The sequence below is a fragment of the Leptopilina heterotoma genome, unplaced genomic scaffold (genome assembly GCF_015476425.1).
Source record: "Leptopilina heterotoma isolate Lh14 unplaced genomic scaffold, ASM1547642v1 Lhet_201, whole genome shotgun sequence".
Classification (NCBI taxonomy): Eukaryota; Metazoa; Arthropoda; class Insecta; order Hymenoptera; family Figitidae; genus Leptopilina; species Leptopilina heterotoma.
The window spans coordinates 1,336,957-1,363,404 of record NW_025110916.1 but is presented as its reverse complement, the minus strand read 5'-3'; the positions used below and the strand labels follow the sequence as shown (position 1 = coordinate 1,363,404).

The 26,448-nt window shown below is 31.2% G+C and overlaps 1 protein-coding gene across 5 annotated transcripts in view; it reads left to right on the top strand.

Moving 5' to 3' along the window:
• Positions 1-26,448, top strand: part of LOC122501114 (LARGE xylosyl- and glucuronyltransferase 2-like) — a 302,535-nt gene that overhangs the window by 186,115 nt on the left and 89,972 nt on the right. For 4 of the 5 annotated variants that reach the window (XR_006301545.1, XM_043610387.1, XM_043610385.1 and 1 more), the window contains 2 exons: positions 18,034-18,336; positions 18,410-18,606. Coding sequence is in view for 4 of the 5 variants with exons in the window: in XM_043610387.1 (XP_043466322.1) it covers positions 18,034-18,336; positions 18,410-18,606 (500 nt within the window). In the remaining variant the exon portion in view is untranslated. The remainder of the gene's footprint in view (positions 1-18,033; positions 18,337-18,409; positions 18,607-26,448) is intronic. The other variant, XM_043610388.1, reaches the window with a different exon arrangement.

The following is a 26,448-nucleotide window of genomic DNA, read 5'->3' as shown; positions in this document are numbered from 1 at the left end:
TAAATTTAATTTTACGTTAAATAATAATTATGTTAAATGATATTAACGTCAAATGAAATTTATATCAAGCTAATTTTATGTCTAATGATATTTATGTCAAATGAGAATTACGTTAAATGACATTTATGCCAAATGAAATTGATGTCAAATGAATTTTATAACAAATAAAATTTACGTTAAATAAATTTTATGTCAAAAGAAATTTATGTTTAATGATTTTTATGTAAATAGAAATTTATGTTACATAATTTTTATGTCAAATGGGAATTAAGTTATCTGAGTATTATGTAACATAATATTTCTGTTTAATGAATTCTATGACAAATGATATTTATGTTAAATGGTTTTTGTATACAATGAAATTTATGTCAAACAATGTGCATATTATGTGAATTTTAAGTTAAGTAGTTTTATATCAAACTAGCTGTCGTACCCGTCTTCGACGGGTTTTAGTTTCTACAAATACATTCAATAGTGTGTCGACCAGTCTCGAAAAATGGGAAATAGCGGGGAATTTAATTTGACCGGAAAAAATAATATTTAGCTACCATTAACTATTTCATTAGAAAAATATTACTATTTTAAATCAGTGATTGACTTTTTACCATCAAATAATTTATTTTTAATTAATTAAAATTCAGAGAACAATGTTTTGTCAATTATTTGTAGAAATTTAATTATTGTATTATAAGTTAATCCAAAATTTCCACCAGTTTTTAAAGTAAAGTAAAATTCGAACTAATTGTATATCATAATTGCTAAAATCTAAAATAAGACCTATATTGCAGGCTGAATTCACAGTTTTCCCGATTAAATTAAATTCCTGCATATTTCCCGTTTTTTCCAGTTGGTAGAACCCCTGTTAAAAGTATTAGTAAAAACAAAAACCCGTCGAAGAGTATTTTCATAAAATAAGTGAATTTTTGTAGCCATTTGTAGTTTTATTTATTGTTAATTCTTATCAAGAAAATTTATATTTGATGAGAAAAGATACACCTGGAAAAATTTGGACAAAGCTGGGAAAAACCGGATAGTTTGTTAAACAAAAATAATAATAGACACCCTGTTTAACTTTTGCCTTTACAATGCTCAAAACATCCCTAAAAGTTAAATCTAGAATTAAAATAACCAAACTTTTTACTATCTAAGTTTTTTCCCAGTAGCATAATGCAAGTATCGTATCACATATTCTTGAATTCCTGCAGTATCAATTTTATGATAAGAATCTCCATTTTTAATATTTTCGAAATTTTTGCAATTGAGTACTCCTAATAAAGTCGGCTGTAGACGCAAATTAGGTTAATATATAGAAAATTTCTAAAGTAGAATGGTTATGCTTAATCCAAAAAAGTATTTCTCGGGGACTCTTGTCGAAGTGCGTAAGGCCAATAGGGCAGGAGTATAAACAATAAAAATATTTAATTACAGAAAGTTTAAAAAATATACATTAAAAAATATAAAATTTGGAAATTTTCCATTTTTTTAATTTTTTGAAAAAATTGAATACCTCCCGTTCTAATTAATATATTTAAAATCTGCAAATTTATTGCTTATAAATATCTTACAAAAGTCATAACTGATTAATTTACAGCAATCTGTCAAAATTTAAAAAAAAATTTGAATTTTTTGGAAAATTCATAATTTTTTTTCATATTAATATTATTTTTTATTCAATTTATTTTTATATATCTTTAAAATCATTTATATTATTAATAAATTAAAAAATTTATGCCAATCTGCAAAAATTGAAAAAAAATTTTTTGAAAAATTCATAACTTTTGTTCAGCTCAATATTTTTTCATCAAATATAGCTAATATTTTAAGTTAGACCAATACCTGAAAGATTGCCAAATTTTACTTCAATCGGTCAAGACGTTTTCAAGTTATACGCGAACAAAATTTTGCGGACATACATACATACATACACACATACATACATACATACAGGAAATTTTCTATTACCATTTTTGGATTCTCCGTTGTTCAAATAAATAAATTATGCTAGAAAAAATTAATTTCGTGCAATATACAGACAAAAGTCTGATTTTATTAATATAGATAACTATTTGGTTAAAAAAGATTTCGGAAATAAGCATGAATCTCTCATTTAACATATTTTTCTTTTTTTTAATGATTGGTTATTATTTTTTTTATATAAAATTGACGAAGTGAATAAAAGGAAACACTTGCTTCGCCCTTTATACACTATACGCATCACCCTAAGATGCTTGATGAAAAAGAATTAATGTACTTTTACTGGACTAAGTCGTATTTTTTTAATATTGACTCCCAGTTTTTCAAACTCCATTTTTCTCCGTGCAATGAGTAATGTGCAAAGAGCAATCAGAACTACAAAAGTTAATTTTTTAATCCACACACTAATCAGTGACTATGAGAAAAAGTAGTCAGTGCTTTCAGATTTTCTCCGTGTTATTCGCTTGAACTCAAGATTTCGAAATAACAATTTTTACAAAAAAATCTCTATCTTTAAAGAACCTAATAATGTAAATATTTTCTCATATTTACATTATTAAATAATAGCGACTTTTTGACATTTAGACAAACGCAGAGCCTAATCTCCAAAACAGATTTGTAAAGTATTCCAGAATATTATTAATTGGGTTAAAATCTCGATGTATGTATGTTTCAGAAAATTGCAATACATTTCGTATTTTTTTAATACGATTGTTTCGCGTGCGTAACATTGACAGAACACTACTGCGATTGCGTATCATTGACAGAACACTACTGCACATGCATAACATTATTACATTATTACTGAACATAATATAATAAGGAAGTTTATTTATGTAGTTGATGATGTACTATATTTATTTTGGACGACGAACGACGAATGAAATTTGGTCGACGCAACTTAATATAATAAGAGATAAGGCGTTAGTTATTAACATTACATTCGTTTTTGACATTAAATTTTTTATAAACAAATATTTTTATATTCATTTGTTTATTGTACGTCACAATCCAACATTCTTCGCAGTTTTTTTATTCAGGCGATTATATTCGGGATAATTCTTCCAGGCGAATGGGCGTAAATCCATTTTACTCCTGAAAACTGTTACTTTTGTTTAACTGAACTTCATGGGTTTAATTGTAAAACTAAGAACTCAATAAAATATACCCAGAGGTTTTCTCGGTGTTGAAAGAGCAATTTAAATTAGTAATATATTCTTTAGATAGGTGGCATCTACGTATAAGAGTCTCAGAGAAGCCGTGTATTGTCAACCTTCTATATCTATCTTATTTCACGTTAACTGTATATATTGTTTGTTTAAGTCAATGTAACTATACAAAGAATAAATTCTTTATACAATTAAGAGTATTTCTATTATTATTTTGTAACTCGGTAATGAAGCCAATCTCTCATGCGGATCTTCCGATACCTTTTTCATTCATTTAGTGTTTCGGACTAATCCAAAATTTGTCCGAAACAATGCGGTTTATGATCAGGTTTTTGTCACCCGAAATTAATCCGAAAAAATCCGAACTCTATACGGTTTGTGAACAACTAGTAAGACCGGAGTTGGTCCGATGAAGTCCGAAATTAATCAGTTAATTTTAACTAGTGAATCCGGAATTAGTCCGAAACAATCAAAAATTAGTCTAGACAATTTAGTGAATGTTAATAAAAAATAATTATACAAGTTACACATATTAATTATTATTACTTTATGGTACATTCAACATATTTTTCTATTTACCTATCGCAATTTTATTTACATTAACTTAAAATTTCTAACGCTTGGGGATTCGAACATACACCTATAACATTATATCGCACCGAAATCGAATACACTAACCACTATACCACGCTTGGCATGGGAGTTCAAATTCATAATAGAATTCATAAAGTGCCACGAAAAGAAATGACAAGAAACTAACACATCAGTGTTAATTTTAATATTGAAACAAGATAACTAATAATGTATAAATTTGTAAAAACAAATTGACTGCAGAATTAAATATTTTATTTATTATAAGTAAATACCCTGAATAAAAAGTGGGATCGATTTCGGACTAATCCGGAATTTGTCCTCAACAGTACGGTTTATTGTGGAGTTTTTTTTACCATGAATTAAGTTTGAAATCAATACCGTTTTTTATAACTACACTGAAAAAAATTCTGTGTCGCCGCCTTACCGCGAGAGAATACCGCGTGCTCAATACGAGGTTGCACTAATCTCGAGATATCGGTATGACAGCCTCCCGTCTATTCGGGAAGGCTACCTGCTCTCGAGATTCGTTGACGCACCCGAAAACCGAAGGGCAGAGCACTCGAGGCAAGAGAATGTAGCGCCATCACCACACATGTGGCAGCCACACAGAATTTTTTTCAGTGTATCGAATCCGTAATTAGTCCGGTTTAGTCTGCAGTTAGTCAGATCATATGCGACTAGTAAATGCAGAAGTAATTCGCTTGGTTTAACCAGTGAATCCGCATCTAATCCGAAACAGTCTGCTTATTGACAGGTTTTTGTCACTCAGAATTTGTCCGGATAAATTCAAACTAAATGCGGTTTGTGTATAACCAGTGAATCCGGAATTAGTCCGATCTAGTCCGAAGTTAGTCTGCACGGAAAGAAAAGGTCTGGAAGAGATATCCATAAAAATATTGTTGAGCAGAATATTGTTGTGTTATCCAATTTAATGGAAGAGACAACTTTCATAATGGAAGCACATTCCATATTCAATGGATGAGGGAGCCATATTATATTGTTGAATCAAATATGGATGTGACATCCATAGGCATGGTTGGGCTTACAATTCATGCTATGGATTTTCACATATGGCTGCCTCATCCATGTAAACTTTGGTTGGGAGATCCATAGTTAGTTCAAAATTTCGATACATGTTGCGCGCAATTCATTATCATGGCATCCATTTAAAAATGGTCGTCTCAATTTGTCCGTCGCGTCGGTTTCCTGTCACGTCTATATAATCACGTTGTGAGTTTATTTTGTATAAATAGTGTTATAATTGTTTATTATTTATTATCGTTATTGTCTATTAGTTTTTATGTAAATTCATTTTCATGAAATATGTGTAGAGTATATAAGGAATATTATATGCTCAAATATTGTAGTTGCGTGTATAGTGTAGTGGATAGCGTTAGTGTTTAGTATGCGTTAGGTCTAGGGTTCGTGTCTCCCCCCATCGGTTAATAATTTATTTCGTTAATATGCGGTTATTCAATAAGTGGTGTGTATTAATTAACAAAAATGTGTATAAAATATCTCAAGTGACATTGAATTTAATTAATTGAGTGATTCCAATTTTTTGTTTCCCATTTCCATTACTATGGATCACCCAACCATAGATATTTTGCTGCTCCAACAATATACAGCCAGCCATAGAATATGGATGCAGCAACCTTAACTATGGATATCCCGTATTTTTCAATATAATATGGCTGTGATATCCATGTATCTGGATGTGTCAACTATTCCTTTTTCTCCGTGTGATAATACGCAACTTGCAAATGTGAAATTATTAAATCCGGAATTAATCTGGTTTTGGTCAGGTTTTTGTCATACGAAATTATAATTATAGTTTGAATTTATCTGCATTTAATACAAATTGTTTTTAATATACAAATTCAATATTATACCAAAATCATTCCTGTTTAAGTCTTTGAATTGGATTGAATATGGATTGTTTTGAACTGTCTGTGGATTGTTTATAAATATTTACAAATTATTAACTATAATAATCTTCGTATTCTTTCATTCAGTCTGTCCAGAGCGTGTACATTCTGTCCGCAGTAAGAGAGAAAGGTTGATAGAGAGAAAGAGGGGTAAGTATCGCCTGTCCTTTTAGTTTAGAGTAGGAGCGAAAGAGAGGCACAGCCCCACAAAAAAAGAAAAGTACCCTGCGCGAAAGTCCACAGTACCATACCCCTATGTATTTTGATGCGCTGAACACGAATCCAAAGTCAGATTTGCTCCATCACGTCAGGATTTTTTTCTAACCTCAAAAAACATGTCAGATTTTATGTAATTTATGTAAAATACAAAATTTTTTAAAAATTCATTAGATTTTTCTCAAACTTGTTTTTCGGGGGTTTTTAAGATCGCTGATTACGAATCTGCAGTTAGTTTTTAAAAATTCAAAATAGCGGATCCAATATGGCGGCCAATATTTAAAAATTTGGTGGATTTTCACTTTACTTGGTATATAGGGGTTTTCGGGGTCGCTGATTACAAATTTGCAGTCAGATTTAAAAAAAATTCAATATGGCGGTCATTTTTTCGAAAATTGATTTCTTTTGCTTTAAAATGGGTACTCACTGGTTTTTTGGATCGCTGATCACAAATTTCAAATCAGACTTTAAAAATTTCTAACAACTGGTCCAATATGACTTGATATGCAAGCATTTTGGGAGTCGGTGAATTTAAAAGTTTCGAAAAGTTTGTTGGTAAACATTTATGCAGCAGGAAATGCAGATTTTTGGTAACCTGAATGCCTAAATTAAAATGTATTTATCGAGACGACATCTAGGAACATTTCTAGAGAATTAGGCATAATTTCTGGATGAAGTTCAATTCAACAATTGCAGAATACTTTTCTCTTGAACGCAGGCCTGCTAGGACATAATACTGTATTGTATTTCCATTGTGCTTTGGCACAATATAGACCTTTTCATTTAAGACCGGAAGTTGAAGCTACGCCATGACAGACGGCGCGATTTCAAAATTTTCGAGCAACTTTGTGTCAGAATGTATATTGTGCTAATAACAATTCAAATAAAAAACTCGATGAAAATGATATTCCAGAAGCTAAATTAATGTTTGAACAGGTAGAGAAAAATACTGTAGCTGTGAATTAAAAATATGGTTATAAAGCCGAAGTCAGTGTTTAAAGGGTAAAAAAGTCTATACTGTTTACATGTAAATAAGGTTATGTTATGTTATGAACATAACCTTACCCAAAGGTCTTATTTTTGATATACTTGACAAGTTTTGCAATTACTTCGAATATTTTCATTCCTAATATTTCATTTTCTAAATGTTAAACGGTTTTGGGAAGAAATAAAGTAATAATTTTCAGTCAAATAAGACTTGCAACGAGCATCACTTTTGCAATTCCCAAAACAATATTTTTTTTGTGCATCAATTTTTTTCCTTTGTGGATTATTTTTCTCAGGGATACTGCTCATTTTTAAAACACGCTAATTTTTTTTCTACATTTATTAGTAATATTTTTTAATTACTTTTCACTATTGGCACTGTGCATTTTGTACAAAAAGTGCTCGAAACTTTGTTGGAAGTTATATATATACTCCGCGCTTGCGCAGTACAGATTCCTTAAATGAAAAGGTCTATTAATCCTTCTGCTTCGATAGATGTAGTAGGCGACGACAACTGCCCCGAAATGGGATGTGTAGAATGATTTGCTTTCTGTCTATCGAAGTAACGAAGCCAGCGAAGGCGCGCTGCCTTGCAGGGGGACGTTAGGGTGTAAGGATGATACCGTAGTGTGTCCGACGACGAGTTGATAATGTCCTCGTCAAAGTCGGAAAGCTCTCATACTTAGGCCTAGGGAGGTATGAGGGTTATCACCCCTAGGACGGTGGACTCGCCTGCGATCGGACCAGGATCCCTAGCGTGCGGGCATTTTCCTAAATATCATGGCTTTCAAAAATCAAAACAATAAAAAAACTTTAAACGCTTCAAATGTTCTTTTTGGAGTGTCAACCTCACAACATACATGTGACAGCAAAGCAGATGTATTTTGTTACGTATGCGGACAATTTTATATCCCGAAAAATCGCAAATTAATCAATAAAAACATTAAACAAATTTACAAAGATTGTTTTGATTTTGAGATAGTCAATCAGAATGAAAAATGGGTTCCAAATACAATCTGCAGTTCCTGCTACACAATGTTAACTCGTTGGAATGATACGAAAGAGGATAAACACCTGAAGTTTAAAAAACCAACATTGTGGAAAAAACCATTGAATCGAGAAGATTGCTACTTTTGCATGACCAATGTAAAAGGCTATAATAAATAATAAAAAGAATATAATTTACGCATGTGTAGTATCTGTGAAAAAACCCGAAATTTTAAGTCACTTAAGTCTTTCTTCTGCAAATATGGAAATCGACAGTTCACCATTAGAGTATGTACTTTCCGATATAAGTGATGCGGTTAGTAATATTGTAGAAGACAATGATGATATTTATATTCCAGATGGTTATCAGGAAGAAAAGGTTAAAGAAGGCTTTACGCAAAAAGAGCTTAGCAACCTCATCAGAGATTTGAAATTACCCAAAAATGGAGAAGAATATCAGCTAGATAGAAAAATGCAAAAATAGAATATGCAGCTAGATATCTAGCTTCAGTTTAAAAAAAGAAAAATTTGTTATCTAAAGGCACCACAGCTTACTTTTATCGTGACAGAGAAAAGGAATTTTGGAAATATTTTACAAAAGACGATGAGCTTTCATTAGTATATTGTTCTGACATTGAAGGACTAATAAATGAATTGAAACCAAACATATATGAAGATCAACATAAGACTAGACGTTATTCATTGACTCTTCTAAAAGAAGTCTAAAGGCAGTGCTAATTCATAACACTAATGTTTTTGCTTCAATTCCCGTAGCCCATTCCACTGAACTTAAAGAAGATTATGAAACTGTTAAATTAGTTTTGGAGAAAATTAAATATAAAGAACACAATTGGCAAATTTGTGGAGATTTTAAAATTATAAGTACAGTCAACTCTATGAATAGTGCCGCAAAATTGCACAGCGTTTACGACTTTTCTTGGAACTGTAGTACCCCCACTGTTTGTATATTTCTGTCTTAGGGGAAACTCGAAATTCAGAAGCCGTGCTAGAGTCGCTAAAGTGGGGATAGAGCTCGAGCGTGAAAGAGGAGAAGTGGCACTATTGATAGCGGCACTATTCGTAGAGTTGACTGTATCATGTTGGGCCAACAAGCAGGTTTTACGAAAACACCTTGCTTTTTATGTTTGTGGGACAGTAGAGATCGAAAAAAACATTACGTACAAAAAGAATGGACCAAAAGAACATCCTTTACACCAGGTTCCAAAAATATTAAATAAAAAAACCTCTAGTTGATCCTACAAAGGTAATTCCACCACCTTTACATATTAAACTAGGGGTAATGAAACAGTTTGTAAAGTCTTTAGATAAAGAAGGGACTAGTAAAAACTAGTAAAAGATGAAAAATTTATCACAGTAATGAGTAAAAAAGAGAAAGCTGCATTTGGCTTAGTTTTAAGGGAGTTATTGAAAACTTTCTTGGCAACCATAAGAGCGAGAATTGGGAACTAATAGTGAATGGTATGATCAAAAACTTTCAAAAATTGGGATGCTTGATGAGTTTGAAGCTCCATTTCCTACATTCACATCTGAGTTACTTTCCCAAAAATTTAGGAGACTACAGCGAGGAACAGGGAGAACGGTTTCATCAAGATATTAATGAAATGGAGAGCAGATATCAAGGCAGATGGGACGTAAATATGATGGCTGACTATTGTTGGATGCTAAAAAGGGATATTGTTCCAGGAAGAGTAAACTTAAAAAGAAAACTACTGCACAGGTCTTTCGAAGCGAAACGAGTCCGTTACCATAAACAGACATAAATAAAAATTACATTATTTTCAAACGGACATATTGATTTTTCAAAATCTAATTGAAGATTTGTTATCAGTGATCCGAAAAACCACTGAGTACCCATTTTAAAGCAAAATAAATCAATTTTTAAAAAAATGACCGCCATATTGGATCCGCCATATTGAATTTTTAACATCTGACTGCAAATCTGTAATCAGCGACCCCGAAAACCCCTATATACCAAGTAAAGTGAAAATCCACCAAATTTTTTAATTTTGGCCGCCATATTGGATCCGCCATTTTGAATTTTTAAAAGCTGACTGCAGATTCGTAATCAGCGATCTTAAAAACCCCCAAGAAACAAGTTTGAGACAAATCTAATCAATTTTTAAAAAATTTTGTATTTTACATAAATTACATAAAATCTGACATGTTTTTTGAGGTTAGAAAAAAATCCTGACGTGATGGAGCAAATCTGACTTCGGATTCGTGTTCAGCGCATCAAAATACATAGGGGTATGGTACTGTGGGCTTTCGCGCAGGGTACTTTTCTTTTTTTGTGGGGCTGTGTTATTATATCTATATATATTAAGTTAGTCTTTCCTTATATACTCTGTTCACAGTGAGAGAGAAAGAGAGGGAGGGAGGTATTTTCTCTCCTTTTAGTTTAGAGTAGGAGCAAAAGAGAGACGAATAGTTAAGAAAGTAATTCCCACTTTTTGGGTTTAGAAGGGGGTACCATGTTTTCTCCATTTTCCGTGTCAGGTAGAAAGAGAGGAACAGAATTTGATAGGGGAAGGAAAAGTGGGAAATTTTACTTTCAAGCCAAAATACGAAATGGGCGTCTTATTTCCTTATTGGCTAATTATTTTTCTTTTTTCACTCACAGATAGATTAAGGAGTAAAAGAAAGGCAGATCGAGAACGAGGTATGAGTGAGAGGTATAAATTTTATCGTTGTTCCATAAACCAAATGGACAATTTTTCATCAATTTTTGACTCCCACCCCGCCTCCAGTTGTGAACAATCGCAAATATTTTAAAAAACTAATTCGTATAATTATTTAAGATTCAATTATCTTCGAACAATGGGTAAGGCTTTCTGAAGTGTACCGATGGTTTTTTAAGCCTGTTACGCGCTGTAAAAAAGACATGGAGCGTGCAGTTTCACGGGCGGTTGCACTGCCGCGTTACATGCGTTGAATTGGTTTCAATTTGTTAGTTAATGCTTTATTTATTAAGCATTTGAAACATAATTTCGAAAATTTTAATTAAAATTAAATTCAAAATGGCGGATCCAATATGGCGAATAATATGGCGCTTAACAAAAATATAGCTTTATTTTGTAAATAAAATGCGGGCCCAGAAATTTTTTTTTGTTTTTATTTTCGGATTTTTTATAGTGTCAAGAATACTCTCCTAAAATAATATTGCAAAATTCGAAGTAAAACAAAAATTATACATCCTTATTCTTCGCCATGTCAAAGATGTTTTTGTATGCGGATAAGCAATCGTATGATTTAAATGTTTTCTCATTTGCATTTTTTAAAAAAGACAAACAAAAATGTATTTGGTGTTGCTGATCAAAAATTAGATATCAAATTTTCAAAATTGAAAATGGGGGATCCAACATGGCGGAAAAGAAAATTTTCTTATTTTAATTTTTTTTTGTTTGATTTTTTTTTTCGTCCACCATATTGTATTCGCCATTTTTAATTTTTAAAAAATTATGTCATATTCGTAATCAGCGACCCCAAAACCCCCCGTAACGATTTTTAAGCAAATCCAATTATTTAAAAAAAAGAATGTCCGCCATATTGGATTCGCCATTTTGAATTTTAAAAATCTGATTCAATATTCGTAATTAGCGACCTCGAAAACCCCCGAGTAACGATTTTCAAGCAAATCCGATGATTTTTTAAAAAAAAATTCAAAACTTATGAACAAAAAAATCTCGCCATTTCGGAGATATTGACATCTGGACGGTTTGTCCCACTCTCCCCAAATATTATAATATTATTTTAATGATTAACCCATTAACGCCTGAAATAAGAAAATTCTTTGCGCAAATTCAACCTATACTTTTATGAATAAAACAGATTATATTTTATACCGCAAGTATATTTCTTATAGGTATTGAGTGTGCTCTTTTCGATTCCGGGGTGAAAAAAAAGAATTTCGTTTAAAACAAAAATTAAATATAGCGATTTTATCTTTAAAAACAGAAAAGAAATTTCATTTTTTCAAGTTTGGTTATTTTTTTTACCCATTTACCCATCCAAATATTTGGATTCAGTAACCTCAAAAACATAAAATATAATGATATCTGGCATTAAAAAAAAAAAATTTAGCAAAGTTGTGACACGAAAACTTTATTTTGACTACTCTGCTAAGGAGTTAAACGTGCGTGAATAATATTCAATTCTCATCCATAGAGGCACAAAAATTGTATACTTTTAAAAAAAGTAAATTAGAATGTAAAATTTAAAGATGGCGGACCAAATATGGCCTAAAATATGAAGGGAACTTTGAAAGGGGTGGTGACTATTTTTCAAAATACTAAAATGTAATTAAATTCGCCTAAGTTTTCCTACTCGAAGGCTTTTGGGGTCGCTGATTACTAATTTAATGTTATTTTTAAGAAATTCAAGATAGCGGATTTAATATATAGAACAAAATTTTTTTAAATTTATGCAATAAACCTTAATTTTGTCACTCGGGAATTTTTGTGGTTGCTGATTACGAATTCAATTTTAGTTTCCCATAAATCAAAATGGCGGATCTAATATGAAACAGAATGTTTACTTTATGCAATTAATCTTAATTTTGTCACTCGGTGGTTTTTAGGGTCGCTGATTACGAATGCGATGTTTGTTTTCAAAATTTCAAATGACTAATATAATATGGGAAAGAGAAATTAAAAAAATTTTCTATACACGCTCGCTGGTCGTGAATCGACGCAAGTGCTAAAATAATTGTCAGTGAGCGCTGCTATGACATTTACAGCTAACTGACTGGTATTAGAACTCTCGAGTAACAAAATTAAGGTCAATTGCATAAATCTAAAAGAAAATTCTGCCATATTGAATACACCATTTTAAATTTATGAAAACTTACATCAAATTCGTAATCAGCGTCCCTAAAAACCACCGAGTGACAAAATTAAGGTTCATTGCATAGAGTAAAAATTTGTGTTCCATATTGGATGGGGGGAGGGTCAAAAATTAATATAAAATTGTCCTCGTGGTTTATGGACGGCTTATACCTCGACTTATATCATGACTATTAATAAATCTCGGTGTCAATGTTTTGACAAAGAAGGAAGAATACTTCAATAAAATAATTCTTCTGATGTATAATTAATATATGGGTGATTCTCCAAAAACCGGTCACTTTTAAGTTGATAAAAATTTTTTTTTAATGTTTAAAAAGGGCCTAGCGGAGTAAGCATGCAAAATCTGCCCCCGCTCAAAAAAATTTGAAATTCTTGTTACATGTTGGCAACATTAAGATAAAATTTTTCACCAAATATTTTTTCAAAAAATGTATTTTTGTAAGAGTTATGGAGGGGGAAAGAAAAATCAAAAATTTGTTTTTTCTCGAAAACCACTGGATCGATTTTAATGAAATTTATATGTGTTTAATAAATTTATAAGAAGAATTTAAAAAAAAAATTTCAAAAAATTTTGCCCGAAAAAAACCAAAAAAAAAACCCAAAAAAAATTTTTTAATTTTCAAAACAAAAATTTTTGGTCTTATTTTAGAGATACTACTTTGGAATTTTTACAGAAAATTCTCCTAAATGTGTACTTTTAAGAAATATTTTTGTCGATTTTTTTAATTGGGTACCACATAGTTAAAAAAATTAAAATCCTAGGTGGCGCATCATTCCGGCTGAAGCACAATGTATCAAGTAACTGATTATTTTTAAATTTCCTTGAAATTTAGTAATTATGCGTTTCTGGGGTCACTCAGTACGAATGTAATATTAAATTTTCGAAATTCAAAATGACTTGGTACATTGTGCTTCAGCCGGAATGATGCGCCACCTAGGATTTTAATTTTTTTAACTATGTGGTACCCAATTAAAAAAATCGACAAAAATATTTCTTAAATGTACACATTTAGGAGAATTTTCTGTAAAAATTCCAAAGTAGTATCTCTAAAATAAGACCAAAAAATTTTTTTTTGAAAATTAAAAAAAATGTTTCTTGGGTTTTTTTTTGGTTTTTTTTGGGCAAAATTTTTTGAAATTTTTTTTTTTAAATTCCTCTTATGAATTTATAAAACACATATAAATTTCATTAAAATCGATCCAGTGGTTTTCGAGAAAAAACAAATTTTTGATTTTTCTTTCCCCCTCCATAACTCTTACAAAAATACATTTTTTGAAAAAATATTTGGTGAAAAATTTTATCTTAATGTTGCCAACATGTAACAAGAATTTCAAATTTTTTTGAGCGGGGGCAGATTTTGCATGCTTACTCCGCTAGGCCCTTTGAACTTTCTTTTATTAATTACTATTCATTGGTATTTAAATAAACTATATTTGAAGTAGGTACGCTACAAAACTATTTAAGTTTAAAAATATTTAAATTATTTAAATTTCATCAGGATTATTTATTGAATTTTTTCACGTCACTCTTTTTCGACATTTGTTTTTTTCTGTTTGTTTAATTATTCTTTTATGTTAGACAATCCATATCAACTATATTTATTTTAAATTACATTTATTAATAAACATTAGTTTTCGTGTAATTAGCACTTTTCACGTAATTAAAATGAGATGTGAAAAGTAAACAGGAAAACTAACCTCATCAGAGGCGTATCATCGACGGGCACTGAAATTCATATTTCTTCTATATAGGTATTATTAATTGAATTAAATGATTTATTTTTATCATTTTTAAAATTATATTTAAAAATATATGAAAAGATTAGAAAAATTTCAACTTTATTATCTATTTTTAAAAAAGTTTTAGGCACGGGCACACTTTTTACTTGTTTCGCACCTACCACGTACAAATGTTTTGACACGACAAAGGACTCCACGACAATGGAAATTTGTACGAAATCTATTAATACATATTTTAAACAAAAATAAATAAAAAAAATGGCTAGGTATACACTTTTGTCCTACCAAACTGTAAGTTTTCATCCGTTTTTATTGATATTTATATTGAAATATTAAAGTTATGACAGCGCACGACAAAGGAATGAATAAAAATACGCAGTGTTTTTCTAGTGTTTTTTCTTAAAAATATGAAAAATATAATTTATTTTCCAATTTCTCTTGGATATTTGAAAAGTGACATGTTTTTTCTTTAATTTCCAATTGATTTTTATATAAAAAGTGCACGTCTTATAGTTTATTTATACACGTTTATCCTTTGTCGTGCCAGCATGGAGATTTTTAAAGACACTTATATTTTAATAATTATCAATAACTATATTGATGTATTAAAAAATTTCATCGATAAAAATTGAAGCTTTTGAGTTAATCTTTCATAATATTTATTGAATAATTAAAGATACTTCTTTTTTTATAAGTAATAGTACTTTAAAGTTTGGTACTCAGAGGTAAGGACATATTGAATTGCTGTTTTCCAGCTGTTAAATGTTCTTTTCCACTAAATTTGTGTTAAAAAATTATCGTTTTTTATAAAGGGTATAATAAGTGATGTTTAAATAATATGTTTGTCCAATGTTAATATTTAAATGTTAAGTTGTTTAGAAGATATAATTCAAAGACATGAAATTGACCACTTTCAGGAGAATCACCCATATATATATAAAGTTTTTCTATCGCTTGACTGAACTAATCAAAACAAAAACCATTATTTTGTAATTTGACTTGCTTGGTACTTTGAAACGTCTGGCAACACAGCATTTCTTTAGTCGTGTTGCAAATGCTTGGTATGACTTGTTTACATTTAGTTTTGAGTAGAAAATTGTGTGCAATGTTTCCAGATGTTCAAACAGCTGTCCAATATACTGTATAAAACATGAAATTTTTTTACAAATTAATTTATTGCAACTCTCACAGGTACCTAATGACACTTTTTAAACAGATATTTAACCATTATATATCTGTCTCGTATTAAAAAATGTTTTAATAATTTCTTAATTTTAAGTACTTTGTGGTGAGTAAATATGTTTGAAAATGTACTCAATTCCCACAAAACTCAATGTTAAAAGTTAAAAACAAAGACGCTTATAACTTTTTTCACAAGTCCCCACAGGTCTAAAAAATTTAACTACATTTTTTAAAAACTTTTATCTAACAGTAGTACAAATTTCAACAAATTGGTAATGTTAATTCTATTTGCGAAAAAACCTTTCTATTATCTTGAAAAAATCTGTAATTACCTTAAAGTTTTATAAACATTTTACAATATAGCTCAGTGTGTTAAATTTAATTTTTGGTTTTCGTGTTTTATGTTTTTTAATTCTTCAAAAAAAAATTGTAATCTTTTTCCAATATTTTAGAAAAAGAAGAAAACGGATCATAAGGTCTTACATTTTTATATACAGACAATAAAATAAGGTCTTGAGTATCAAAAGACAGAAACAGAAATATCGCGCGCGCTTTAGCGCGCGTAGCTCTGCTAGTTCTTATAATAATAAGACTTATTTTCGGACTGTGGTGTTTTGATCAGATATTATTCGGATTGACGCTGACTATTACCGGATTCTTTGCATACAGATTTTGGATTGTTCCATACTTGTTTCGGATTAAATCTTTTAACTGGATTAAATTCGGATTATTGCGGACTGATTTCGTATTATTTACATATTGATTTAGGATTCACAATTTCACTCGGATTGATGTTAGATTAACGCGGATTATTCTCGAACAATTATCGGGCTAATCCACACTAATATACCCGGATTTAATCCGGATTAGTCCGAAATTTTTACCAGGGATATAATATGATTCGGTTGGTCGTCTGTTACCGGATTCTTAACATACATATTTCGGATTGTTTCGTATTTGTTTTGGAATATGATTTTACCACACTAATTCCGAATTGAAGCGGACTAATGTCGGATTCTTTGTGTACAGATTTCGGATTATACCTTTTAGTTGGATTAAATCCGGATTGTTGCAGACAATTTTCGGATTCTTAGCATACAGATTTCGGATTGTTTCGTACTTCTTTCGGAATAGGATTTTGCCACACTTAATTTCAAATTGTTGCGGACTAATACCGGATTTCTTGCTTACAGAGTTCGGATTGCTCCGGACATTTTTCGGATTAAGTTTTTTTAACTAGATTAAACTCGGATTGTTGCGGACTGATTCCGTAATCTTCACATATTGATATCGGATAATTCCGTACTTATTTTAGAAGAATTCTTCACCGGTCATAAATTCGGATTGTTGCGGACTAATTACGGACTGAATTCGTAGACATTCAGGATTACTCCGGAGTGTTTTCGGATTCAGGTTTTCGTTCGGATTGATATCAGACTAGCGCGGATCATTTTCGGACATTTTTTGTACAATTTTCGGACTAATCCGTACTAATCTGTCCGTATTTAATCCGGAATTAGTCCAAAATTTTTACCAGAGATTCGAGAGATACGATACGAGAAATATGTCAAACAAGTTCTCGTTACATAGAAAAGTATTAATATGATGAAGCAACAACAAAAACAATTTCTATTTATTTAATTTTTATCTATAACAATGACGACGTATAAGAATTGAATCGCAGGCGACCAAAAGGGCTTACGCAAGGGGCAAGGGAAGTCATGCGTAAATCCTTTTGGTCGCCGACGGTCTCTAATTTATGCAGAGGTTCCAAAATTAAAATCACACAACAAACCCAATAACTCTTATAATAATGTTTTAAAAGCTTTTCTAATGCTGCTTTAAAGCACCTATAAGATTATCGTCAAATCGATTTTTTGTTGTTTTTTCAATTAATTTCATTCTTGCCTTTTCCAATTTGTCTAGCACAAGATTAAATCTTTTTTAAAAGTGACCTTTCCTATTCCTTTAGCAAGAGATGTTTATATTATGCAAATATTCAACATGTCTTTTTGGGAATGACTTTTATTCATAAAAGAATAAGTGCTTTGAATATATTTTTTTGTATGTATATTGTCATGCAAATTCTATTTAAATGTATTAGACGAGTTTCGAATAAATTCTATATCTGACGAATTTTAGTTAAATAAATAATTTCTAACTATCGGTTGCAAGATTCACACAAACAAATTAATCTTCTGGATAATTAGTATCTTATGGGGTTAATTATCGGATAATATAGTTCTTTTATGAAAAAAGACGTCCTTTGTGCCCACTGGAAACAAGTAATGCACATAACGTCAATATAATTCGATTGTATGAAAATATTATACTAAATAATTTTTAAATTATTATTATTATTATTATTATTAAAAACTAATTTTCTTTTAGAGATCAAGAACGAATTTGTGCCATGAATTTAGAAAAGGTGCGAATTTAACTTATCGAACTCATCTTTTTCTTATGGAATATGAATACAACTTCTTCTCTCCTTTTGATATTGTTTTGGCCACTCAGTGTAGTGCCAGTAGGATTACATTTTTGGAAGAAATAGCAAAAAATTGGGCAGGTTCAATAAGTGTAGCACTGTACTTAACAGATAATGAAGTTCAATCATTTCTTAGATTCGTGCAAAGTTCTGAAAGTTTACGGACAAGAAGAAATATCGCCTATCATATTGTTTATAAACATGGAGTATGTTCAACTGCTTATTATATTAACTATGTAGTCAATGTTCTCATAAAAGTAACTAAATAATTTATTTTAGGAATTTTATCCTGTGAACCACTTACGAAATGTAGCAATGTCTTACATTTCAACACCATATACTTTTCAGATGGATATTGACTTTATTCCCCATATTGGATTATTTGAAACATTAATAAAATATATACAAAAATTTAACGTTTCTCAAACATCAAAGATTGCCATTGTTGTGCCTGCATTTGAAACGCAACGTTACAGGTAATGTAATAAATACCATTGTATTACAATAATTTTCGAACAAGTTTTTCTCTGCACACAGGTACTTTTTACATAATCTGCGCTATAGAACCACCGACACGCTTATCTTCTTAATTACCTAAATCAAAACGATTTTTTTAATCCATACAGAAAAGCGGTTCCAAAATGGGAAATACCATAGTAATGTAATGTGAATCATATTGAAAGCTGAGCTTTTATGCTCGCTGAATGCACCTGAGCTTCAATGTTGAATGGCTGTAATCCCTAGTAGAAATTTGTCATGGAGCCACTCGATTGTTCAAGTTACTGGACAGCTTTTGTCACGGACGCTGATTCTAGGCGGACTGGTAAATAACTGTAAAGTTACTGACCAACGCTCTTCGTCAAAGATTCAAATTGAATTTGATATTGGCTAGACAGACCTTCTGTCTAGTTTTTTTAATGTTACTTTAAAGTACTCCTAGAAATTATAGTTCTAAGTTTGTCGTGTCGATGACACTGCAATAATCTCTAATAACTAGACAGCTCGACTGATGGAAGTGGGAGACATACGAATGTATAGCTGCTACTTTTCGCCTAATGATCCACTGACGGACTTCGAAGCCGACATGGAAGAACTCGAATCGAGCCTTAGAGAATCCAGGTTGGATGTACTTGTCACTGACGATTTTAATGCTAAGTCGCCGGAGTGGGGCGAGTCAAGGTTCGATAAAAGAGGCAAAGTGATCGGAGAAATGGTCTCCAGGAACAGTTTAATTACTGTGAACCGGGGAGGAACTTGGACGTTCAGGAGGGGTGCAATCGGATCCATCATTGATCTTACGATAGCATCAACTCCCTTATTCAAGCGCATAAGCGACTGGCAAGTCTCTGAGGAGTATACCGCGAGTGACCATCAGTATATCGAGTTTTCGGTCTCAGAGATCGACACAGGAGGAGGCAAAAGACAGGAAGTTCCGTGTCGAAAGTGCCCCTCATGGAATGTGAAGAAAATCGATAAGGAGAAATTTGTCCGTTCCCTAGAAGAAGCCCGCCTTATTAAGGAATCGGGATGGGTGAAAAGGCCGATAGTCTGTCAAATCGCCCTAATATCGTTTTACCCTAATTTCTATTTACCACCATTGACAAGGTTCAGACTGTATACTAAAGCTCTTGGAGTTATAAGTTATATAGACGTGAAACGTTAGTGAAAAAGTGGAAATGTCGGTAATTTTGAAAAGTGAATTTCATAAAGTTGTTAATAGATGGAACCATAATAGGTATGTATTGTGGTTATAATTATTTTGATGAATGCAAATAAATAAATAATAAATAAATAATAATAAAAAATAAATATAATAAATAATATAATAATATATAATATAATAATATAAATATATAATATATATAATAATATTATAATATAATATTATATATATGTATATAATTAATAATAAATAATAATAAATGAATGCAACACAATATTAATATTATTTTTTTCAATGTATAAGAAATATTATTTTGAATTGAGGCCTTGGATCCAATAACTCGCCCGACGCTCGAAGCCACGCGTTAATGCCAGTCGGGTAGCAGTGAGTGGCCCAGAGGCGCTCACTGCTCACTGACTGGCAGTTGCGCGTTCCTCCGAGCGTCGGGCGAGTTATTGGATCCAGGGCGGTATCAATTGCCCTCAATTCAACTGTATACAGGAAAACTGCCCACAATAAACTGCATACTGGAAAACTGCATACAAGCAAATTTTAATAATAAAATTATTAAATTTAATTTGAAAACTGTATAAATCTAAACTGCATACCGTTAAACTGCACATAGGTAAACTGCACACAAGTCTAATTTTCTATTAAATTTATAAATAATTAATATTAAAAAACTCTACACAGTTAAAGTGTACATTGGTAAACTGCATACAAACTAAATTTAAAAAATTAAATTAAAAATTTATTTATTGTTTAATTGCACACCGTTAAACTGAACATTGCTCAACTGCATACAAATAAAAAGCGCATTTTCAGGCTATACTGTACATACAAACTAATGTTCAAAATCACCTAGGTATAAGTCGTAAATTTTAACCGAATTAAATTTTTCTTTTTGGAGAATGTCAGGCAATAAATTTGTAAGAATACTGTGCATTTTTTAAATTTATATTTGTTTAAACAAATTATTATTATTGTTGTTAATTACTAACTTTTTACATATTGTACCTAGAGAGGTGTATTTTTTCCAATTTTGTAATTTACCGGACCTTACATAAATACAGATGCAGATTTAAAACATAATTATTAATGTTTAAGCAAGATTTAAACAAATTATTATTGTTTATTTCTAATTATTTACGGAATAGTATACTAGAAAGATGCAGTTTTTTCTAATCATGCAAATTTACCAAACAAAGTTGTCCCCTAGTTCTTTGATTTCTATGAAACTTCGAAAAATTGTTACAGAACACATGATAATGAAAAGTGTGAAAACGATTTTATAATTATTTGTTAATCACGATTATAAATATTAAATAAATAACAAATTGCCTATATTGAAAGCTTTTAAATTTAAATACTTTCGGAGACATTGAGAATAAAAACACTTTATTGAGTTTACAAAATTAAGTAAAATTAACTTTTTGAAAGCAAAATAACACAATTAATATTTAATTTAATTGTTATTAACAATTATTTAAACAATTTTTTAACCAAGTCAATTCTTATAAACAATTATTTTAAACAGATGAGTTTTAACTGAAGTAAATAATGATATTATTATTTAATTTGTCATATAAATTTAAGAAAATTTATTAATTTTTTGATAATAAAAAATTTTTATAACAATAAACCGCAACACAACTAACACACTTATCCTATCGTTAGTAGGTATGCAATATCATTATTTACTTCGTCAAAAATATTTCATAAAATTTATTAAATTTTTGTTGCGAAAAATGATTATAACAATAATTGTTTTAAAAAACTATGTTTGTTAAGCTTTTATTCCAGAGCTATAATAATAATAATAAACTTCTGATTTCATAGAAATCAAAGAACTAGGGGACAACTTTAATTTATTTGACATGGACATACCCAGATTAAAATTAAAAGTACAAATATTACTTAAACAATTTTTAAATTTTAATATTTAATAATATTAATAATTAATAATTATTAATTAATTTTTAATTATTATTATTAATTATTTATTATTAATTATTAATTATTTATTATTAATTATTATTATTAATAATTTTAATATTTTTATTTTAATTTTTTTTTTTTTAATTTTTTTTTTTTATTCTTATTTTTGTTTAAATTATAATTTTATTTTCAATGTAAATCGGAATTTGAAAAAGTTTGGTAAATTTGCATGATTAGAAAAAACTGCATCTTTCTAGTATACTATTCCGTAAATAATTAGAAATAAACAATAATAATTTGTTTAAATCTTGCTTAAACATTAATAATTATGTTTTAAATCTGCATCTGTATTTATGTAAGGTCCGGTAAATTACAAAATTGGAAAAATACACCTCTCTAGGTACAATATGTAAAAAGTTAGTAATTAACAACAATAATAATAATTTGTTTAAACAAATATAAATTTAAAAAATGCACAGTATTCTTACAAATTTATTGCCTGACATTCTCCAAAAAGAAAAATTTAATTCGGTTAAAATTTACGACTTATACCTAGGTGATTTTGAACATTAGTTTGTATGTACAGTATAGCCTGAAAATGCGCTTTTTACGGTTGCGCGCCAGGACAAAAAATTCAATATCTCCTAAAGTTTCAGACCCTCCATCGATTTTTTTTTTGGAAAACACTCGTGAAATAAGTGGGAATCGAATCATTGTTATTAAAAGCAAAAAAATGGCACTTTTCAAAAAATTGTTTATTTAAAAATTATTTTTTAAATAATTTGTTTTAAAAAAAATAAAAATTTTTTATAAAATATTTTCTTAAATTGTCTGTAAACAATAAGCATTCCCTGAAAATTTCATTAAATTTTATTCATTTTCCTTTGAGATATACCATTTTCAAAATTTCAAAAAAATTTTTAAAAACCTCGTAAATCCAAAATTTTTCAAAATTTTTCGAAATCGATTTAGGGTTTCTTACTGGCATGTATTCCACTTCAAAATTTCGAAGTTTCAACAAAATCGAAGAAGTAGGGGACAACTTTGATTTTTTAGGCATGGAGCTACCCTTAATACATTTTTAAAATATTTTACCACCTCAAAATCGATTTTCTAACCTGTCATCTAAGTGCTTTTCATTTTTTCAATAGGTAAAACAATTATTTAAAACATGAAAATTGGTACTTTATTAATTTTTTCTAAAAGTTATGATATTTAAGAATAATTTTCAAAAATATAAATAAAATATGTCGTGTAGTTTTTTTAAATATAGAAAATGAAATTTGTCATGTAGTACCGCGTCATTCCTCTCACTCGTTGAATATTATCAAATATTTTTGCTGTGGGTAGAGATATTGATTAATTATTGTGATCAATATTTAAATTAACATCTCTAATATTAATTTCTTAAGTTACTTTTTAAAAAATGTCATTATTTTGCGTTAAAAAAATTTAAATTGAGACATAAGCAGAGATTCACAACCTAAAGCGTCATTCCTCTCACCCCTAATAAAAACAATATTAATATATATAAATTGATCGCAAATTTTTTTCACATAAAGTTATCCTTTATAAACATGATAGGGCATTCTAAGCTGGAGGAAAATTATTTGTCAATTAAATAAAATTAAAAAATGTTGAAATCGTCATTCCTCTCACCCGTCATTCCTCTCACTTTTTTAAATAAAAATTAAAAATTGATATGATTGTCGGTTGTTTACAAACTGCCAGTGAAAAGTGAACCTAAAATGTATGAAAAATAATTTTTGACAATTGTTTAAAGAGATTTTTGATAACTGTAAGTATTTCAAAATCTATAAAATTTATAGATAATATTAATAAATTATAATTTTTAAATAATTTTTTGTAAATAGAAAAATATATATAATAAAAAACGCCGGCGCCAAATTTTAACCTCTTAATTTTTTTGTAAATTTTAATTTAAAATATATACTTTAAAAGCTAAAAGTTAGCATGATCATGCTATAGAGGTGGTAGATTTTTGAAAGCTCAATATAATTGACTGCATTAATCCATAAATAATAATTTTTTTTCTTTTCTGTTTGTAACTCACAAAAAGGAGTATTTCGGGAGAATCACCCATATAAATATTATTATTATATTATTTATTATATTTATTTTTTATTATTATTTATTTATTATTTATTTGCATTCATCAAAATAATTATAACCACAATACATACCTATTATGGTTCCATCTATTAACAACTTTATGAAATTCACTTTTCAAAATTACCGACATTTCCACTTTTTCACTAACGTTTCACGTCTATATAACTTATAAATCCAAGAGCTTTAGTATACAGTCTGAACCTTGTCAATGGTGGTAAAAAGAAATTAGGGTAAAACGATATTAGGGCGATTTGACAGACTATCTCTAGGATGCCGAGGTGCGAGCGGTGAGGAAAATCATCACCACAGCTTGCGATGCATCTATGCCGCGTCGTAAGCCCACCCCTTCACGGAAAAGCTCGGTGCACTGGTGGTCTGATGCGATAGCCTCCTTGCGGAAAGCGTGCTTCAAAGCTAGAAGGAATTATACCCGTTCTAAGGGAGATTCTTTGCTAAAGGAAGTATTTAAGGAGGCCAAGAAAAGCCTAAAAAAAGAGATTCGAGCGTCACAACGCCGCTGCTGGAAAGACCTAATTGATGATGTCGAGAAGGTTCCATGGGGTCTGGCTTTTAAAATCGTTACTAAGAAATTAGGAACGAGGCAAAAGACCCCCGGCCTGGACAATCCCGATTGGGTCAGAAAGATTATAAAAGCTTTATTCCCTCCTGCAGAACCATGGGTTAGGAAGGACTGGAGTGCCTGTAGAGTCGGTGAGGAGGAACTCTTCACTCTTACAGAATTGAGAAATGCAGGTAAAAGATTGAAAACGGGCAAGGCGCCTGGAATCGATGGGATAAGTAACGAGATCCTAAAACTGGTAATCGACACTTCACCCCGGATTCTGCTTAGATGCTTCAATCTTTGCCTGGAGAGAGGAGAGTTCTTCCGTGACTGGAAAAGACAGAGGCTAGTCCTCTTAAGGAAAGGCGCTAAACCTCTAGACAGTGTTTCGTCGTATAGGCCTACTAGATACGATGGGTAAACTGTTGGAGGACATGGTTCTGCAAAAAATGCAAACCCATTTGACCGGCGAGAATAGTCTATCCGATTACCAATTTGGTTTCCGCAAAGGCAGGTCCACGGTTGATGCCATTCAGGCAGTTGTGGACATAGCCAAAGCGGGAAAAAACAAATTGGGACCAAAGAAGAAGAAGGGCTTCTGCGCATTGGTGGCTATTGACATACGTAACGCGTTTAACTCCGCACGATGGAAAGATCTCATCCAGTCGATGATGGAGAAGAGAATACCGCCCTACTTGTTGCGGATAATGAATGATTATCTTAGCGACAGGTGGGTAATCTATGAGGGGGACAACTGGACTCTGAAGGAAGAGATGCAAAGTGGTGCCCCCCAAGGCTCGAGGGTGGGACCATTCGTGTGGAATGTATCCTATGATAACTTCCTGCGAATGGGTCTACCTGAAGGCGCGGTCACCATCGGCTTTGCGGACGATGCGTTGGTCGTGTGCTCAGCCGAAAGCGAGGAAGCCCTTGGGACATTGGTGAACGAATGTCTGCGTCGAGTTAAAAGCTGGCTGGATGCCAGAGGTCTTCAAATGGCCTTGGAGAAAACCGAAGCTCTGCTCGTCACAGACAGACGTGGTTATAGTTTCCACGAATCGTCTCTGCGTATAAGACGGTCTCGACGAGCGCTGTGCAAGTCCTTGCAAGTGTCCCGCCGGCAGATCTTATGGCAAGGGAAAGGGAGGAAGTATTTCTTCTTTTTAAAAGAAGAAATAATCCCGAGTACCCAGAAGAGGAAAGACCTAGCAAGGACTACATCCGCAAATACGCGAGAAACAGACTTATCGAGACATGGCAGGACAGATGGGATAGCGAGGAAAAGGGCAGATGGACCTATCGTCTGATTCCAACACTCACCACCTGGATAAACCGAAAGCATGGAGAAGTCTCCTATTATTTGACTCAGGCGCTGACAGGTCACGGGTGTTTTAACTCGTACCTGTGTCGCTTTAAATTACGCGAGGACGAGGTGTGTGCATATTGCCAGTTCCCTAAGGACAACGCGGAGCACACCCTCTTCTCATGCAAGAAATGGGACTTGGAGAGGCGGGCCATGTTCGAAGGTGTAAACAGTCAAGTTACACCGGAGAACATGGTATCGCTGATGACCCAGTCAGAAGAGAATTGGCGGCAAGTCGAGAACTTCATAATCTCGGTTATGTCGAGGAAAGATCTCGACGGCCGCCAATAAGCGTAATTTAAACAGCTTTTAATTTGTTTTGTTTGTTTTTCATTAATTTATTTTGTGATTTATTTGTCCTTATACATTTTTTTTAATTTGTTTTGTTTTCAATATTATATACGCGTTTATTTTTTTTTCTTTTTTTTATATGTCCGTTTGCAATTTTATCTTTTGACTTTTACACTTAATTACACATTTGTTATTTTTAATTATTGTTGTGCTGTTAATTCCGCTTTTATATTGAAATAGTTTCAAAAAAATTTAACTAGTAACGCAGGATAACCGCAGAGAAAAGCAGAAAGTCGCAATAGCGACAGAGTTGGAGCGCCACCCTCGAAGGCTAAAGTCTTACGACAGTTCCGAGGGAGGGTAAAGGG